Raw genomic sequence first — 20,921 nt, 5'->3', positions numbered from 1 at the left:
CCTTCAGATTTTCTCCAAAAATAACACAAATCAGTACACAGTATCTCTATAGTCATGTGATCAAGTCTGATCCGTCTGATATTTCATATTCCATCCTGATTGGCTAATATTAGCTTCCAAAGTTTGCAGGATTGCTCAGTATTTGAACAAAATGCCTCAAATCATCAACGCAGCTTGCGATTACCGTGAAATCTGCCACACATATTCCCACTATGTCAAGGAACAAATGCTACCCTTTTCACATTGGCCTGTTATAGCGCCACCAGCAGGTAGACTTTAGCAAAACACATTTTTGGAACACAATGCAGTGTCCGATTGCCATGAAAGGTCTAAGGTGAAGAACATATGCCACCCTTTTTACATTGGCCTATTATACAGTAGCACCACCAGGACGCCTGGTCTGGTGGAGACCTGTGCTCGGAAGAGCACTGCTTCTAGTTGACTTTAAAATGGGACTTAATTTAACTTGGAGAGGCCCGTGAATGTGTTAAAAGGGGGAAAAGACGTGATTTAGTCTACTTTCCAGCGAGTGAAAATGCCTCGGTCTCTTGCCCTCATCTCTTTCCCTTCTCACGTCCCCCCTAGTTTTCCTTTCCATCTCCAAGCACCTCTCCCCCTCCTTTCTACCTGTCCTGCATCCCGCAGCGTTCATTCCCCTCTCATTCTGTCTCTCCCTGTGCCTTTCTCTACCCCTCGTCTTCAGTTGTCTGTCTTCGGTAGCTCTCCCACCCCCACCCCCCTCTCTCCTCTCCTGCACTTTGATGTATTCTCTCGGTCTCCAACACTTCCCCTCCCCTCCTGTCCATCTCTTTTCCTCTCATGTACTCTTTCCTGCTGTCTACATTCTCCCCTCAGTCTGAACTAGTGACTCAGTGACTACAGATAACAGAGAGGTGTATCTTTGAAGGACATGGCTGTTTTGCAACAAGGTTATTAACCCACGGCTGTCTAAGTTCTGTCGGACTAACCAGACACTTTGGCAGGTAAACCAGCAATTTCTTAAAAGATCCTCTTCGATTTTCAAAAATGGGATTTGACGTTAAGTGATTCAGTGCTTTGCTCACAGATAATTTGACAGGACACAGCAGGGATTTGAACCCTGTGCAGACGCATTGAGAGATTGGCTATTTTCACTGCGGAACATGCTTCCATAGAAGACCCGCTGTACTTCTAGAACCCAAATGACTCAAAATCAGTTGTGACGACTGAGAACTTTAATCCATGCACTTCCGCCTCACCTCCACCAGCTGCATGAGGTTTTCAAAGTACTCCTCCTCGTCTATGGTGAGCTTGCCGTTGTGATAGATAATGCGGTAGTGCTCCACCTTGCCGTCACAGCTCACACACAGGGTGTAGTCCCCGGGGTAGTTGGTGCTCTCCCTCACCAGGAACAGGCCCGTCTCAGGGGGGTAGAGGAGCCGCTCCGCCTGCTCCCTGGTTATCTTCCCATGGAACCATCTGCCAGGGAGGTGAAGAGGGAGACATAGAGATGGGTAAACAAACAGAACAAGAACGCACATCCACTCTAAAGTGCCAGATGGAGGACAGAAGTCGCACTAACTATAAAGCCCAAAGTGCCACTCGGGCTCGAAACGCCACATACGACGGTGGAAAAACACGGTGGAAAAACACATTTAACATTTTTTGGGGCATGGTCCAGGCTGCAGATTCCATTTTTACTTTATAGAAATAGAAATGGGGGCATTAAGAGAGTCAGATGGCAAGTTTGGCCCCGCAAGGGGGAAACTAAAACTAGAAACTAAAACTAGAAAGGTGCAATTCTGGGGAAATGCACAAACGCGGCACACACAAGCACGTGTACTAGCACGCACACAGTACATACTGTAAGATGATGCCACGATGTATTGCCTGGCTGTTAGAAATTATCCCCAAAAGTTCAACAGATCACTTAACTTTCTACATTCATCTCCTCCTCCTCCTTCTGCATTGTTCAAATGACCAGCACTATGGATTATAATAATATGTAACCAGTATTTAGCATATTATATATTAGTGCTTCAATTCAGGGCCTAGCCAAGTCTCCTGGTGTACCATTGTATGTATGCATCGATGTGTTAACCATTTAAACCCTCTATTCTTAGTCAAACGGACATGAGTTACAACAGTACTTTGAACAGCTTTCTTCCGACTACACCAAATCTTTTCACTATTTCATGACACGTCCCTGTTAGATCTGCTATTTCCGGCAAATATTCCATCAGGAACAGGCGTTCAAGTGGTTCAGTGCATTCAACTGGAGTGCCAGGTCTAAATAGTTGATTAATATGGCTGAAGTGACAACCAGCTGCCCACTCAGTGTATAGAACAAGTGACCAAATGGTCCTTCACTGTGTGTCGCTCTGTGGCTCGGTGTCAATCCATCAGAATACAGGGAGCAGGTTTCACAGCAGCATTAAGTCAGAATTAAGCCTCTGGCCAGCTGCTCAACACTGTAGAAGGGAGGGCAGTCACGCCTTGTCTCAAAGAACCAGAGAGAAAATACCTGGTTCCAACAACAGGAAACATGTCTCACACACATGAGGGCGTGCGCAGCCAGGGATAGAGTCGGAAACTGACGCACAGTCACTGCAATAACAGGAAAATACTAAGCATCCGAGGGAAGATGCAGGGACCGCCTGCCTGCCCCTCCCTCTCTCTCTCTCTCGCTCTCCCTCTCTCTCTCTCTCTCTTCATTGCCATGGAGGTGAGAGTCAGAGAGAGGGCAGAGACCAGTGGAGTCTGCTGCTCACCACACGGTACAGTCAGTGAACCCTGGCCTTAACTGACCGCAAGCCAGGCTCGGGTCAAGCCGGGCAGGCAGCACTGGGAGCTCCACTAGCTCTACCCCACTCTGCAGGATAAATATAGCTCATGATTTAGAGCAGGGGTCTTCAACAGGGGGTCCGCGACCCCTAGGGGGTCCGTGGGGTTACTGCAAGGGGTCCCCAAAATTGTGGGAGGGGTTAGGGTTAGGGTTAGGGTAAAAAACCCTAAAAAAAAAATCTTTAAATATAAAAAACATGGTTCTGTCTCTTTTGAATATAGCTATGCATGATTATTGTGCAATGACAGATTGTTAGTGATAGATTGATAGTAGTAACATTGTCTCGGTTAATGAGGTATGTTTATAAATGGCAGTGGTACAGCCACTTGGACATGTTTAGAATAAAAGCATGAATATATTATTTTAACAGCACAGTATTGAATGCACAATAACATGGTATGTTTAAACACAATTGTATACATAAATATAAAATATATGTCGTAGCCCCACCCCCACCCTACGAGGTAGGGGGTCCCTGCTCCATCTCCCCATCTGTTTGGGGGTCCCTGGCCTGAAAATGTTGAAGACCCCTGATTTAGAGTGTAGTCTTTGGGCCATACTGTTTTAACTATGCCTTACCATATGGCACCATTGTTGCATATCATCACTGTCAGACAGAAACCTTTTATCGCCGCTTTTTCTTATTTTAATCTTTTTTATTTTATTTTACTTTGTTGTGTGTGACCTTACCATGCACAAGCGGCGGAAACAGCCGCTCTACAAGAAATCTATGGTCTTTCGAGACTGTGATGCCGATGACAAGCTCACAGCGCCCCGCGATGCATTGAGCAAAACGTTGTCAGCTTATAGACCTTGTATCGTCTTTACTGTATTTGCGAAAGGAAATCTTCGCCTATAATAACAAGCCCAAAGTGGGGCTGCTAGGTTAATTCTTCCTGTAGGTTGGGTTTTATAAATGTTTAACCAATGAAAAGTATTAACAAGAGCTTGTGACTGAATAATAACTTGTTATATCCACGGGAACAGAGTTTTTTTTTACCCATGTCTTGAAAAGTAAACAGTTTTGGGCATACAATTCAATTCAAAGGAGCTTTATTGGCATGAGAATAATTACAAGGTATACACGCCTTACAAGGTTTCCGCCTGACAGCGATGATATATATAGGCTAGTAGTAATGGATGGATTTGCCCCCCCAACCAACCCTGTACCTGAGCAAGACACTTAACTCCTAACTACTCCCATAGCGCTGTATTAATAGCTCCCACTGCTCCTAATAGTTAGGATGGGTAAATGCAGAGGACAACCTCCACATACTGTATGTGCAACTGTAGTGACAATCATTACCTCAAAGGAGTAGTATGGACTAAAAAAAGTCCCTACATGTCAGTAGTGTATTTAATTAACAGACACCTTCAACTAAAGGCAGGAGAAGAAGAAGCCAAGTCGACGCATCAGACACAACCAAATAAAACATACTGTATATCGTTGCTGTCAGGCAGAAACCTCCTCTCCACACTTTGTGTTTTCCATAAATCAACGCCCTACTTGATCATACTACAGCGTCACACAAAAGTATCAAAAGTAGCAGATAGCTGTAGATGCACAAGCTTGATAACACAGTATTATGGTTCACAACACCATGGCTTACCTTCGCTACAACTTTCATAACGCTCAAGGCCTCTCGGTCAACCTTGACATGAAGTTCAGACAATCTAAAGTTTTATAAAAGATAGTCTTTTTTTATCAAGGACTGTGCACAGTGTGCAGGTTGTATTCCTCAGGTTTCTAGCTAGAGGACGATGACTAAGCAATGCTCTACCAGCGAGATAAAAAGCTCTCTGAAAAACTAGGACGAACTGAGAATGCGGGAAGGTCTTTGCCCACGTTGCATATATAAACTATAAACAAACAACATCGTACCATTGACAGCCATTGATACGCATCATCTTTTTAGAGCCGTTGAGAGCTTTCTTTTGGCTCTTAAAGTTATACCATGTAACTTTTTTTATAAAACAAATCTTAAAATGGTCCTAACTGTTAAATCGCTAAAGTTTTAGAACCCCCACTCCGTTATTTTCAGCTTCAAAAGCCTTCTCTTTATATGTTTTCTATGAGCCTTGAGGGGGGGAGAATTTTGCGGCAAAATGACGTCATCATACTACCGGCCAATCACAGCGAGGGTTATACACTGCCGGCCAATCACAGCGCATCTTGGAGTGGGGTCGCTAGGGTGGCCATATTTGTAGTCTCCCGTGTGTCTCTATACTCGGGTGCACGGTGAAGAATGGGTGAAGGAGTGTATCTCCGGAATGGCTAAACGCACAGGAACCAGGGACCCCTCAAAAGATAGATCTCGGTGAGGTGGAGGCAGACACGGGGGTGTGAGAACCGAAAAACGGCCGAAAGACGCGGACGCGACCGAGGTTTGCTATAGAGCTACTGACCACAAGTTGAGCAACTTACACAGTATAGCTTTAACACATGGGATGCCTAAAATGATAACGATCCCCCCGTGAAGTGCCGCGGCCCCCGTTATCAAGTTCACATACGCGTTAACTGGTTAGTTACCATGGTAACCACGGCCGGGAGTGAGCGAAAAAACTCAGTTTCCCATGATGCCTCGTGGAACACTACATCCGGTGACTTCCGGTACCCATTGTATTGTATTCATCCTGGCTGCAGAAACATGGATATGTCTCCGCTTCTTTTCCCATATCGCGCGTTTGGTCAAAACGGCCCGTTTTCTATGGACCATAGCTTACACACGGATCATCGCGGTTGCATTTTTTCTTCTCCACGTGAAAGAAAAGACTTTGAACGGCCGTGAACGGGAGCCGCCACGTGCACGGAGCCATCAAAAATCAAGTAAATAAAATAGGAAAAAGCCTTGGCAGTTAATCTACATTAGTTATGGCAAAACTATGGCAGTCTAAGTGTTAAGTGGATACACTAGATAGATACCTTTATTATCCCAAGGGGGAAATTCAGTAACTACTGCTTGATGCTGTCGTGACAGCCAGGCATCCACGTACCGTCCCCATCTGCTAACTATTAATTTATGGAATGTCTGTCTGTCCGCCGTCTGTCGTATGTCTGCATGCTGACATCACTGATACTAAACAGTGTCGCCACCATGGTTTTTGATTGATTGAAGAATTTATTAGAAGGTTGCATAGGAAAATGTACAGTTTCATGACGGTACAAATCACTTTTAGTCTGGCAGTGTGTACTCACAGTATGTCAGTGACGCTGCATGACATGCCGGAGATAAGCTGTTCACAGAATGACTGACTGACGGACGGACGGACGGACAGGGGTGAAAACATAAGTCTCCGGCCGTCCGGCCTGACGGAGACAACCATGTCAAATGTAAACTGTGAAGCCCAGCAGCAGCGGCCAGGCCCTCAGGACAACAGGAGGATAACAAATGGATTCCCATCAGACTGCCTGTGTGAGACGGACTGTGTTTAAAGACCCATCAGTAGCAGCTAAAGGGTGATTTGTTCCTAGCGGCGAACCGGTGTCGCGCAACCGAAAATACAGCTCTCCACCACCATGGAGCACAACCAAAGTATAAATCAGACTTGAGCCCTCAGGGTGTGTGTGAGTGGACGCTAATCAGTGGGCCTAATTGATTCACCCCGTTTTGGTCCTTCCCACCCTCCAACTCCTCTTCTACCTGCACCTCCTCCAGCTCAGATGGAGCAGAGAGTGGACTCCTTGTGGCAAAGCAGCTTAATGTGACCAGAGGCTTGATTAGATCAGCAGAGACCGCAGGACGGCAGCTCCCTAACTCCCATTAATCTGAGAGGAGGCATCAGGCAAAGCTCAGTCCTGAGCCTGACGCCAGCCACGCACGCACGCACGCGCACGCACACGCACACGCACGAGCGTGCGAGAGCCAAAAGGACAAAGACACAGCCTCTCAGTGCTCCCCACATTGGCTGTTCTGTCCTCTGAAATCAACCAGAGGGTTGTTGTCCTGTGCATTACGTCACTCAGAAATGTGATGTTTGTGAGGATTTTTGTCATTTCTTCAACAATTCAATCAAATGCCAGAAAATGTGGTAAACAACCAGCGAATGAGAGGAGAAATTCGAGGAGGCACGGAGGAGAGGAGAGGAGAGGAGAGGAGAGGAGAGGAGAGGAGAGGAGAGAATGCAGGATATGTGCTCCTGGACAGGCTGGTTTAGGGTGGTGCTGTTGGGGCTCTGTGTCCCCTGACCCAGCACAACAGAGCACATGTCTGCCACATGGGGGCAGTAGAGAGAGAGAGAGAGAGAGAGAGAGAGAGAGAGAGAGAGAGAGAGAGAAAGAGATTCCAAAGAGAAAGAGACTCTAGAGAGAGGGAGGTGGGGAAGACAGATATTTGTATTACTTTAATACTATGTATTACTATTTGTAATTACTATTTTTGTATTATGATCTGAGACATAATATTATGTTTATAAACATGAGCCCGCCACCCCTCCTTCTTGGACGGCGCCGTTGTTTTTTTTTTTATCCCCCGGTCGTTTGCTCACCATGAATATCTGGATCTCCATTCGCATAGAGTGGCGGTTTTGGCAGAGGCGTCTTCTCCCCGTGCGTTTCGCGTGCGCGATCCGTGCGCATATAATCCAAGCATATGGTCCAGGTATGACTGAACGGTCGATGTGAGCATTTTGGCTAGCTTAGCCCTTAGCACTCCAGCTATGCTAATGTTATCGTCTAAACAGTAAATGGGTGGCTGCTGGGAAGCCTCTGCAGGGAAAGGACCTGACGTCACTTCCGGTTCATGTCAGAGCAGCCATGAGCTATCGATGGACGAGCGGTGACTAGGGAAGGTTAGACGATCGCCGATTTTCGGATAAAAATCTTTTATTTCGTTTTTAATGACCCAGTACGGTAAAAGACGGTGCGGCTGAGACATCCTTGCTCAGATGTCCGGTATATTCCGGTTTGAATATTAAGGGGCTCCCTGTGGCTTGCAAAGTGTTAATGTGCAACATTGTTTTCTCTCTCAACAGTAAACAAAACAAATTTTTAATAAACTGACAAATTAAACATTGTCCAAATTGTCAAATATTAGAGGCAGAAATTGTGAAAATAGCCGATCTACATTATCACAACGCCTCGCAACACGAGGCGTTGTGAGCATGTAGATCTGCTATTTTCACAATAGAACCATGTTATTAAAATGTAATGCCTCGGGTCCCCAGTTAAAATATGATTATTTTGGGGGTTGTGTCCTGAAAATGTTTGAGAAGCACTGCATTAGAGCACAGTGGAAATGTTAGAGAGTATTGTAGTGCGGCATTGGGCCTGAGACAGCTAGGAGGCCCAGGAGACAGAAGGAGCACAGCTGAGCTCTTCAGTCAGCTAGTGCAGAGTGAGAGGTCCCATAAACACATCTGTTAGAGCTTCAACAACAACAAGCAGCAGGCTAACAGGACCCTCAGGACCCCTCGGCAAGGACCGGCAACACATCCTCCTCAGCAGGGCTGTCACCATCATGAAACTTTAGTTAACCTGAAAGTACGCCACCAAATACCAGAGGACACAAGTTCACATTAACACCACAATGCAATTGAAAGGGGGAGATCACAGCCAGTAGAACCACATGTGAAACCTCAGAGAAAGCTGTGCTGCTTGAGGAAGAAGCTAAAAACAGAGCCCATCACCACCAGGCCTGTCTTTCCACTATTTTGAAACAAAGTTTGAGTATACACTTATTAAATATGGCCCATTGTGGCCACAGCACAGAATTACGTTTTGATTATTTGTATGGGTCATTGTTAGTCATTTATTTGTATATTATGTGTATATATTATAATAATAACATAATCTTTGTTTAAAAAAAAAACTAAAAAAGCCAAACAGAAAATGGAAAATGTATGTTCAAATGTTCAAAGGAAAATAATTAAGTCGTTAATCGCAATTATTTGTATGACAATTAACTCATTGACTGCCAAGGCCCGAGTTTCCCGAGTTATTACAGTAGTCCCAGGCTGCCAGAGCCCGAGTTTCCCGAGTTGGAAGCCATTTTGAAAAAAAAAAAAAAAAAAAAAAAAAAATTCAAAGTTTTTTTTTATAAAAAAAATTCTAAAAATGCCTCAAATGTATTAGGCATGATCGCAATTGTGAAATTGCATGTGTAGCCCCATAACAAACAAACACATCTTTCAAAATGTCAAAAATGGCTGTTTTGTCTGACTTTGAAGGCTTGTAACTCATGAATGCCTGAACAGCAGATTTTTTTGTTTGAAAGCTGTTAAAAAGTACTACACATATGATGCATATATGGTGCATGGGCGTGCACGATCCGTGCACTAAAAATTGATCCGTGCACTAGAAATCTAGGATAGTGGCAGTCTGGTACTTGGGGGCCATCTTGAAATGGCATTCAATGAGTTAACTGTCAAGTAAAATGTCATGATCGTTAACAGCCGTACAGTATCACACAACAACTGTAATCATCCTAATACGGTGTCATCAGGAACCTGGCCTCACACCTCTCTCTCATGGGGCATGCATGCCATGCTAATCCCTGTAATCCTCCATTTGTTTACCGACTTTGCACACAAACGCTGCAAGGAAAACCTGCTCAAAATTGTTCCCACGTTCGTATGGGATTAAAGCAGAAATTGTGAACTGTGCCAAAATCTGCCCCAGTAGGGAGATATTCCATTATATTAAGAAGGTACTCTCAGTTAGTTGTATGTACAACTTGGATAAAGAAATATGGTGACATCATAGGGGCTGAATCGTATTGTTTCTCTGCCCTCTTTTCCCTCTGTCGTTGTACTCTAATAAAGCAGCAATGATGTAAAAACAAAGTGCAACATGTAGTTGCATCCCCTAGTAGGCAGCCTAACGTTTGTATGTGTAGACAGACAGCCCAGTATAAAATCTGCGGTGGAAAGGTCTTCTCTTCTCCTCAAACAAGCACCAGACATGTCTCCCTGAGGCCTTCAGATCAACAGTCCACCTCACAGGATAAACAGGGAGTTTAAATACTTGTTTTCTCTGGATTTTCTGGGTCTCTGCGCTCCAACAACATCTCCTCCCAGCTACCGTGAACCAGCGATGGCACTGTAGCGACTCCATGCACTCTCTCTCCCCTCTGACTTTGTTATTTGCATAAGTCTCTCATTATATTTTCCTCTTCTGAAATAGCTGTCGTTTCAAACGAGAGCGCCGATTCAAATCTGGCTCCGCCGACAGGCGGGTCCTGCCCCCAGCGGCAGCCACCCAGAGAGAAGAGACGACACACGCAGTGGGAAGAAAAGGCAACATCAAACAAGCCAAGTGACTGTTAGGTGGTGGAGGTTGGGCTTTGAAGCCTTGCATAACATTTAAAATGCATGCTACGTTCTCTCTTGCGACGGGTAACAGAAGGTAAGGCAGGTACACACTGTACAACAACAACTGCTGAATAAACACACTTGAGAGTGTACAAAGATATTTGTACATTGAAAGGACTGAAATGTGTAATGAAATGAGCTTCCGTAAATAATCTTTCAATACAAAGAGCAGAGGAGTCAACATGGGTCTCGAGACAAATTTGATGATTTTGCATGATGTTGTGATCATTTGGCATGACACGTGTACAATACCAATGAACCCACATGAACCCTGGCATCCCTAGTTCCTAATGTCATAATAGGTGACTATTAGCCGGAAATAAAATAATAAAATAGCAGATCTACAATCTTTATAACGCATCGCAACGTATTGTGAGCTTGTAGAGTTGATATTTGCAGAGATTTGGCGTAGGCTAGGGTTTCATATTTTCCCGGAATTAGCTCATTTTAAATCCCGGGAATTTTCTGACCTAATCTCGGGCTCCCCGGGATGTCCCGTTAATATATATATATATATATTTAAAAAAAGAACAGTGCAAAACGGTCTCCTATGCCTCTCAGCCTGGCGGAGACAAAAAGTGCCCACTATGTCTATCTGATCACCGGTCCGCGGGGCGGGGGCTCGCTGTCATCAGATCTTCAGTTCAGGACTCTAGAAAGATATGATCACTGGTCCGCGGGGACTCGCTGTCATCAGAACTTCAGGACTGCTGTTGGACCTTTATATCCGATCGGACATTAGGCTACAGATCAAATTCACATCATCCACCACAGAGTCTCTGTGGCTGTGCAATTCACGGGACTGTCAAACGCAGCAATGGATGTCCTTATTCGTTTTCCTTCCACTTCCACATACAGTGAGTAGGCTATCTCTGTGAAAATACGTTTTCTGCGCCCACTTTTATAAAAACAAAATATCACGACTTAGCAGAGCGAAGATGATCTTTGTGTTGCACTTGCAGTGAGCAACATTGTGCCCAGAAAAGCGCTTCTCTGTTCAAGCAAACAAGCGCAAGTACGCAACCATCCCACTCATTTTGAAAGGTAGGCCTACGCCAATACAATTCATAAACTGTCACAAAGTGCTCAGTTGTTTTAATTCTGGTTAAAATATATTGTGTGGAAATGCAAACCAACAGAGTAGGCTATTTCATATTTAGAGTGGCCATTTGTGAGTCCAATTGACTGAGTGGAGTGGACACATCAATAATGCATGTGTTATTGGTGGTTACAGTTATACATCTTGGCAATTTATGGCAAATCTAGCGTTTCATAATTATAGAATAGCAGAAATACAAGCTCACAGGGCACGACACCGCACCGCAGCTTCTCGCGAACGGTGTGCGTCCACTTCATTTAGCTGATTGTAGAAGGCTATTTTTTTTCCTCTTTTTTTGCTGGAGAGTTTCTCATGTAAAAACATTTGGAGCATAATTAATGCAGCAATATCTCTCAATGTTTTCTCCTCATCACTTTAAGAAGTAGCCTAGCCTAGTGCACACGCGCCCCGGTGAGTTCCATTAACCCTATGATGGCATCCTATGTGTTAATACAATAGAACTAACACAAAAGCGTGGTTGTAGTCGGTCTACTTGCTCTTCTACATCTAAATCCTGTGGCAGGGTAGGACCACTACTGGTTGACAAGTGGTACTGCATGAAGGGGAATTTTGTATTAGCTCCGTTTTTTTCTCATTTTGTCGACTGAAAATATGACCAAAAATGCTCGTCGACTACCTTTTTTCACTGCCGAAAACTAAATAATAACTAAGCTATTATGAAATTAATGAAATAAAAAATGTGACTAAATATACTGACAGTTTTGTCAACAAATAAAAACTAGTAGAAAAGAGATCCAGTAAGATTTAAGAAAAGTTATTTTATGCTTGCCTGCGCGTGGGTCTCACGCTCCGAAAACAAGAGGATCCACAAGACATGTTGTGAGCTTGTAGATCAGTCGACTAAAAATCAACAATAGCTGACAATTTAGCTGACTAAAATCTTATAACATTTTGTAAAACTAGACCAAAACAAAAACATTTCAGATGACAAAATTATTACTTTCTTTTTTTCTAAATTAACACTGATTAGCTCAGCAGTAGAAAGGTCCATTCACACAGAGGACCCAGGTAGGACATTAACTCTTTTACCGCTTCAGACGTTCCCGTTCGCCCTAATTTTGACCCCAGCTCGTTGCCAATACGAATGCTCATTCTTTTACCTTGTCTGATGACTGTAAGCTGATGAGGGGTCGCGCGGGTGTGTACAGTAAAAACATCTCCCGTAATGCCGCTTTCAAATCTCCACCACACGTAAACATCAATGATGTCCAATTCACTTCCTGGCTGTTCTCTGTGGACCTGATCTAGATTATGCATTTCAATGCTCTGAACGACGGCAAGCGGAGCGGCCCAATTCACATCCATTCTTTGCATAAGGCTGCCCTCTGCCGCCAGCTTGGCTAAAGTACACATCTAATAGGTCCAATAAAAGAAAATCATTTGGAAATAATGAATAAATCTTTTTCTATAACATCGCAAAGGTAAGCTGCTTTTTGCTGACACCAGCCCCAATAAATACATAATAAATCTGGCAGTAGAACTATTACATTCAGGGATAGAAACTTGATGCTCTAACATTACACACACACACACACACACACACACACACACACACACACACACACACACACACACACACACACACACACACACACACACACACACACACACACACACACACACACACACACACACACACACACACACACACACACACACACAAAATAGCCTTGTAAAAAAAAATGTAACTTACGGCATAAGACTGAGTTTCCCTCCTGATTTGACCCCTTCTCTTTTCTGGACATAGTTGGCAGGGATGGTTCCTTCTCTGCCCACCGTGTTCTTCGCTCTGTACCAGTTAGGATCCTGAAGACACATGGACAGCCATTAAGCTTGTTTAGTAATAGGCTTTACGTATGCACAGCAACCATATTGGAAAGATATTGGGCCTCTTTCCTTACTGAACCCTGGCAGTGTTCTTTTCACTTACTGTAACTCAGGCAGTTAATATCAAGTAATATAGTCAAAATGATATACTAATAATACCTTCTTTATTAGTAACAACATTAGTATCAACATTTCCTTTAGAAAAATAACATTTGATAGGAGATGCAAAGTGATACAGTATTGTGTAAATGTTAGGAACCATGTAATTTCATAAATCACTGGCACTAATTTCATAAACCACTGACACTCATAATCATGAATTACAAACTAATAACGATACTTAATGATTGATCACAATATGTGCCACTGAAATGGGTAGTATCATTTTTGCCACAGTAGCGCACATGGCACACCTTGCTATTGTTACAACCCTATTACAGAGGGTACACAGCAAGTCAGGATTTTACCTCACCACGCTAAAGATCACATGTGCGCCCGTCATGCACACTGATGTTCGCGAGCACAACGCACATGCACGCGCGCCGGTAAGTTTAATGCATTTAATATTGGCGTCCAATGTGTTCAAATAAAAGTTTAGTAAATAATAAAAGGGGCACTGTTAAGTGTTAGTTCCATTCCTTGTGTAACTAACTAATGCTTATAATGTATACTGTGATCCATCGCACAATGGTTTGACGTGCCTGAAAACAGCTGAGACACAAGCTCACAATGCGTCGCAAGCTTATACAGTAGATCTGCTATTAGGCTGCGAGACAACGCCAAACGACAGTGAGTACAAATCAGGCTAGAGCCAGGTAAGATGGATTTAGTCTTTCTTACTCGGGTGACTCCGATGATGGTCAAGACATCTCCTTTACAGAAGGGAAGGTCCTGTTCGTTTTTGGTCTGAAAGTTGTATTTGGCCACACACTCTGCGCCAGTCGCCCAGGGTGCCTGCAACATACACACACATCCACAGTAAGGAACCTCTTATAGACACCTTTAAAGGCAGGGCATTGCACCATCGCATCGCATTCAAAGGGAACAGATCATATTAAAGGCAGGGCATTGCACCATCGCATCGCATTCAAAGGGAACAGATCATATTAAAGAAAGGGCATTGCACCATCGCATCGCATTCAAAGGGAGGGCAACAGATCATATTAAATAATGGATATTCTAATAATGTGAAGACATTTTTATGTTATAATGACTAAATGACTAAATATGCCAAGCCCCCTACATTAAAGCGGCACTATTTAAATACAAATATATATATATGAATACATTTTAAATTTGTCTAATCTGTATGGTAGAGTTATGTTAATACAATATAACTTATACAATTGGGGTGGTTGTATTTTCTCTGACACAAATTTTGGAAACCGAGTTCAGGAAAGTTACATGGTGCAGCTTTAAGCTGAGCAGTTTTGTGATGTCACAAGTGAAATGGGTCCAACCTTGTAACCTCCCTATAAACTAATACAAAGATACTTATCTCATCAATATACATTTAATGTAGGTTTTTGCAGTATAGAGGCTGCCAGAGCATTGAAACTATGTTCATTTATAGACCAATGTTATCAGCAGTGGAAGTACAAATTATTTTTTTAATTTTTGTAAAAGTAAATAATTCAAAGTAAAAGTATCAATACTATAATGTAGAAATACTCTGTCACAAATAAAAATCGGGCATTCAAAAAAACATATATTAAAAAACTAGCCACTTTCAACCTGTGGCATCCCTTTTTGTAGCCTGGCGCTGCCAGCCTCTTTCACACACTTTGTTCTGGAACACCAGGCAACCCTTTTTGGGCATGTCATAGGCAAAAACTATTTCAATATTAAGAAAATTGCCAATCTACAACACACAATGCATGAGCTTGTAGATTGTCTATTTTCAATATTCGTCGTATGACTGTATAAAGGGCTTAACCACTTAAACCCCAGCATCCGTATTGTGGGGAAGACTTTCGCAGAAAATAGCCGATCGACAGTTCACAACGCTATGTGTTGTGAGCTCAGTTTGTCGAAATGCTATTTTCAGCTAAAGCTTTCCCCACAATTACACAAACACAGAAAAGACCATAGAGCCCTGAGTGGCTCCGGTCAACCATTATGGGGTTTAAGTGGTAAGTAGTTAAAGCTGTAGAATCAACGGTCCAAAACAAACAGGCAACAACTGGAGACATACAGTAGGTTCCTTTCTTATATCTGCTCCCAAAACAGTGTAAACATTAGAACACTAACCCTTGAACTCTTTACTAATGACAAGTTGACAACCCGTGATGGTGGTGATCTCGGATAGTGGTTCTCAAAGTGGGGGTCCTTGAGGGGGTTCCAGGAGATCCACAACCAAATGATTGACAGTTATGAACCAAATGGACCCTTAAGGGTCTGTAACTCTTGAGCTGGTTGCACACTGCCGCGTTTTTTCATTGCGGTTTGGAAATCCAAAATCTGCAAAAACGTTTTTCAGGCCAAAGAGAGAGAGGGAGAGCAAGGGACCCAGTGGCAACAGTTGCAAAAAAAAAGAAAGAAAGCCGTAACGGTTCTATTTGGATCAATTTGCAGTTTGAGTTAGATCAACACAGATGATACTACAGTGTAGATTCGGGGGTCCCAGAGATCAAAATGGTATCAACGGGGGTCTGTGGTCTAATGCATATCAGACTGGGGGGGGTCCTTGAAATTAAAATGTTTGAGAAAAAATCTTCTCTTAAGGGGTTCTCTGGCATATCTTTTCAAACAGGGGTCTGTGGGGTAACGGTAATACAGTACGTACGTCTGAATTTGGGGGTCCTTGACATGAAAATGTTTGTAGAACCTTTTGTAGATCTTGGAATTCATTATGTAACGGAGCGCTATGGAGTCGCCTATGGATAAGAGAAGAGCAGCAGCATCTAAATATTCTAAACTGTCCCATGTAAATGAGTGCGCTTGCAGGGCTGCGTGTAGCCAGCTGTACAGTAGAGCCTTTTAAAAAGACTGGTTGCTGCTTTAGTCTGATGAGATCAAAGGGAATAGAAAGTGGCAACAGTCTTTTTTTCCTCCCTTCTTGCGAGTGAAGGGGCTTGTCCTTGTATAACCCGCCCCGCGTTGCACAGCTGATGGGTGGAGATAGATGCTGCTGCAGCCGGAGCTGAGAGCACATGCCTGAGGCATTACTTCATGACAGGATGACCACGCCAGGGACACACGCTTCACATGGTCGTCCATGATAAGGCTCGTGAAACAGAACCAAATAGTAAAATCCCATGACTGAAAATGTAACGATGTAATGATGCTGTTCAGGACAGGTATTATCATTCTAAACCTACGCTGCTGCTGTTCTACAATACAGCCAACCAGTTGAAGAAAATACAGATTGAGGCTTTTTAACCTTTGCTTTTATGACATTTCTGAGGCCATTTGTGTTTATGGAGGATGCTTCTGAACACGTATTCTCTATTGTTCGTTTGACCACTTCAAATACTCTTTAATCTTAACATAACTGATAACCGAAATAGATGGTCTACAAGCTCACATTACGTTGCAGAGCAACGTGTTGTGAGCTTGTAGATCTATTTTCGGTGCACACATGCTTCCATAGAAGATATGCTGGTTTCTATAGAATCAGTCTTGACGACTGAGAACTTAAATCCATGAAGGCTAAGAGTTGTTTTCACATTTCCTTTCACGTTTTAGGCCAGTGGTTTTCTCAAACTTTTTTTTAATTTCAAGGACGCCCATAACTTTTAAGAGTTACAGACCTACACGTATAAGCAGTTGTAGTGGTTATTTTTTAACTGGTGGGACGCTATGTTAATGAGATCACGCGCATTCATTTTACTTTAATGACGTGTGATTCATTTTAGTTAGGTTTACTAGTGCATAAAAAGTAGGACGTCACCTCTGTAATTTAGTAAATGAATCCATCAGCCAGTTATCCAAACGTTCTCTTTGCACTGCTTCAGAAAATCTGATATAGTATTCCTACACCTACAGTACTTAGCAGGTCAATATTGATATGCAGCCAGGCCAGGGACATTCCTATGTTCATTTACGCTGTTGACACTCGGTAGCTTTTGCAAGCTTTGGAAAGAAGTGTGAATGGCTGGTTTTGATCGATATGTGCCTCTGCTCAAAAGACTGGCGGGACGCTGTGGTACCGTGTGTGCAATGAGCACTGCACCACTGATTATAAGGGTCCATTTGGAACCCCCACACGGAACCCAGAAGGTCCCTCCCGGGACCCCACTTTGAGAACCACTGTTTGTGGAATTTGCCGAAGGTTCTTCTTCTCATCAGTGGGTGAACGAGTACAGGATGACGCTTAAATGACTACAACATTCATATGAGCAACAATCAGCAGAATGCAGAGCGAGAGTCAGAGCCATGATTAAAATAAAGTAATCTTTGTCCACTGGGATCATGAAACCTCAGTTAAAACCCAGACACCTCCTAAAAATAAGAAGAACGCAAAAATAAGTACATGATCATCAATTTGCAGACAAGGCTGTTTTTTTCTTTTGCTGAAAGGAACACGTTATTTTGTTTTTAACAAGGCAGAAGGGAGACAACTCGGGTTCCTAATCAGCAGAGTAGTTTTCATGACTCTCTAGTGTCTGTGGAATACACAAAAGAAATTCAACAACAACAAAACCCTCGTCTATTTGAAAACAGGTCTTATTTATTTTGTTTAATTTTTTCCAAAGAAAAGAAGACTTTCTGAAGATACATGGTTCTCACCAAACAGCTAGTTGTTACTGCGCTGACAGAGAGAGAAATCATAACACAGATCAATAGGGTAATGTGGAGGGGAGATGGTAAGATGGCAACCCTATGCTGAAACTGCTACATGAGAGTCATTATTAGTTCAGCCACCAAAGACAGCCCAGGATATATGAGACAAATATTAAAACAAGGCTGAGCATTTTGATGAATGTGTGTGTCCAACAGCTAGCTATGTGCATTAGCACCAGGGCAGCCCCTGGGTGAGCGCTGTTTGGGAAAAGAGCCAAAAAAATCTCCTCTTCTGGCGTTTATTGTTCATTATAAACGCCATAAAACTCATAGTAGTCGTAACTATGACTTTGGAATTTCTTTTACTTGTGAAATGTAACTAGAACATGTGGAGCTCATGTATAATTCTAATTTTGCTTTAGAGAAAAGGCACTTGTGTCCCCAAAATGCTGTGTGACATCTAAAGCCTGATATTATTCGGGTTGCACAACGGTTGGTGTGGCGTGCCAAAAATAGCCAATCTCTAAGCGCACAACGCATTGCAGAGCGATACGTTGTGAGCTTGGACATCGGCTATTTTCAGTGTGCTGCACAGAATTATAAGTTGAGCACAAGTGAGAAAGGGTAGGCCTACAAGCAGGGGCGTCACACCAAATTCTGGGCCCTGGGTACAAGGATTCACTGCGGGCCCCCCATGAATGTTAACTATCGAAAAATAGCAGATATACAAGCTCACAGCGCGGCACCGAGTGCCGCGCTGCGAGCTTGTAGATCTGCTATTTTTGAAAAATCGTGAAAATGTGTGCAAGAAACCTATGTCAAGGACCCCCAAGATGATATGTATTTGGCCACGGACCCCGATCTCAAAATAGCAAAATTTGAGTTAGAAATGTTCGCTTATAAAATACATATATTCAAAGATTTTCACACATTTTCACAACTTTTCAAAAATAGCAGATCTACAAGCTCGCAGCGCTCAGCGCTGTGAGCTTGTATATCTGCTATTTTTCAATAGATAAAGTTATTAGGGCCCCTCCACCTTGGGCACCAGTAACTGACTACAAGCCTGTGCTTGTGCTGGAAGGCTGATGGGGATGACTGCAGGTAACTGCAGGGATGCGAACCAGGGTGATCCTCCCTGCATGAATAACAGGTTGAAAATCAAGCTTTGTTCCCAGGCCTGTCTCAGGCCTGTCTCAATTATTACATAATCGCCTAATCAGAATTATAATCATCAATCAATCTCAATTCCCCCAAAATGTGTTGCATCGGTGTTTCCACTAATTTTGAAACACATTTTGGGTATACAATGATTAAATATGACCCATTGTGGCCACAGTGCATTATTTATTTTGACTATTGGTGTTCATTGTTAGTCATTTCTTTGTGTACTTCAGTAGGTCCAGTGCATTTTTTTGCTTAATACAAAAACTGAAAAGCCAAACAGAAAATGTTAATTTGATTTACATTTTTTCCAATGTTCAAAAGGTAATTATATGCTCTACACTCACCTGGACCCCAGACATGATGATGGGAGTGGGGCAGCAGGCGTCCTCAGGGCAGGGCAGCTCCTCACTGTTCAGCAGCTACCATCAGAGCTGTGGACACACACATTCAACATACCATTTACAATGGATTCATTTCACCTAAATCTTTGGTGTGTTCATGTTAAAGTGATCCCTGACTAATACGACAAATATGCCTTAATACATTATAATTGTCCTCTATAACTACAATGTAAAATTAAAAACACCTTAAATATTTTATTTCTTCTATAAATAGCTAATCTTTCACACAATAGGGGACCTGCCCGTCGCACGTTGATGATGTCATAAATGTCATGTGTGATCTATCCCTATGGAATTTATGGCATGCATGTGCAAAAAACACATTTGAAATATTGATGTGATGCTCATATTAAACATAGGAAGTATTAAGTTTGTTTTTATTTTCACATGCATGCCATAAATTCCATAGGGATAGATTACACATGACATTTATGACATCATCAACGTGCGACGGGCAGGTCCCCTATTGAGTGAAAGATTAGCTATTTATAGAAGAAATAAAATATTTAAGGTGTTTTTAATTTTACATTGTAGTTATAGAGGACAATTATAATGTATTAAGGCATATTTGTCGTATTAGTCAGGGATCACTTTAAGGCAATATATCGAAAATGTATCGATATCGAGGTATCAACATGCGAGGTATACATATCGACAACGAAGATGGCTTGAAATGAGGTATTGTTGTATGTGCCAAATTAATTAACAGACACACTGCCTGCACGTAGCAGTAGCACATGCAAAAAAGCAGTCCATCTGTAACCAGGTGTGGTTATTTCAATAAAACCTACCTAACCCATCTATGTGTACTGTGCAATGTGCATGCATGGATATGATATTCATTATTTGGGTTAGGCATGCACTGGACCTAAAGCAGAAAAAACATTAAAGACAATATAATGCAATTGTTTTGACTAATATCGTGAGTAATATCGATATCGAGGTATTCAACAACGTTATCGAATATCGAAGGTTTTCCTAATATCACCCAGCCTTAGTTCATGTAACGCCCGGGAATCGAATCCAGGTCTCACAATAATGTAATAATGTACAATATGTATATACAATAATATGAGCAATCTAATATATACAATACCTAAGTGACCAATGTCACTTTCAAACTGGTCTGGGAAATATTTCACTAGATAAACTTTTCTGATATTGTTCACACCGCTCACACTTGTGCTGACTTTATTGCGACCGTAGGTTGCAGTTTACTATGATAATTTATACGATTTTATTTCGACCATAGGTCGCAATTAGCATGAAAATGTCGAGGTCGCTTCTCGCCCTTAGGGTGTCTTACTAGTTATTATTATTTTGGCAATCATGTCAAGTCAAATTCCAAGACTTATGCTTTGACATTTTAAGTCAAAGCATAAATGCAATTCACTCAGTGTTTATAATCATTAAACCAGTTTTGGAATTTTACAATTTAAATTATTATTTTGCAGTCATGTAACTGTACAAACACAGAGCATGGAAATGGTCTTCAATATATCATAATTACAAGGTAAACAAAGTCGTGGGTCAACTGTTTCCACAGGGG

At 42.5% G+C, this 20,921-nt stretch overlaps 1 protein-coding gene across 1 annotated transcript in view; it reads right to left on the bottom strand.

Moving 5' to 3' along the window:
• Positions 1-19,406, bottom strand: part of cskl (c-src tyrosine kinase-like) — a 37,093-nt gene extending 17,687 nt beyond the window's left edge. Inside the window, exons 1-4 of the mRNA XM_080729784.1 lie at positions 19,316-19,406; positions 13,920-14,033; positions 12,946-13,058; positions 1,239-1,458 (exon numbers count right to left, since the gene is read on the bottom strand). Of these exons, the coding sequence (XP_080585910.1) occupies positions 1,239-1,458; positions 12,946-13,058; positions 13,920-14,033; positions 19,316-19,330 (462 nt within the window). The 5' untranslated portion in view covers positions 19,331-19,406. The remainder of the gene's footprint in view (positions 1-1,238; positions 1,459-12,945; positions 13,059-13,919; positions 14,034-19,315) is intronic.
• Between the last annotated feature and the right edge of the window lie 1,515 nt (positions 19,407-20,921).

The sequence above is a fragment of the Nannobrachium achirus genome (genome assembly GCF_963921795.1).
Source record: "Nannobrachium achirus genome assembly, chromosome: 7".
Taxonomy (NCBI): Eukaryota; Metazoa; Chordata; class Actinopteri; order Myctophiformes; family Myctophidae; genus Nannobrachium; species Nannobrachium achirus.
This window is presented reverse-complemented; position numbering and strand designations above follow the sequence as displayed.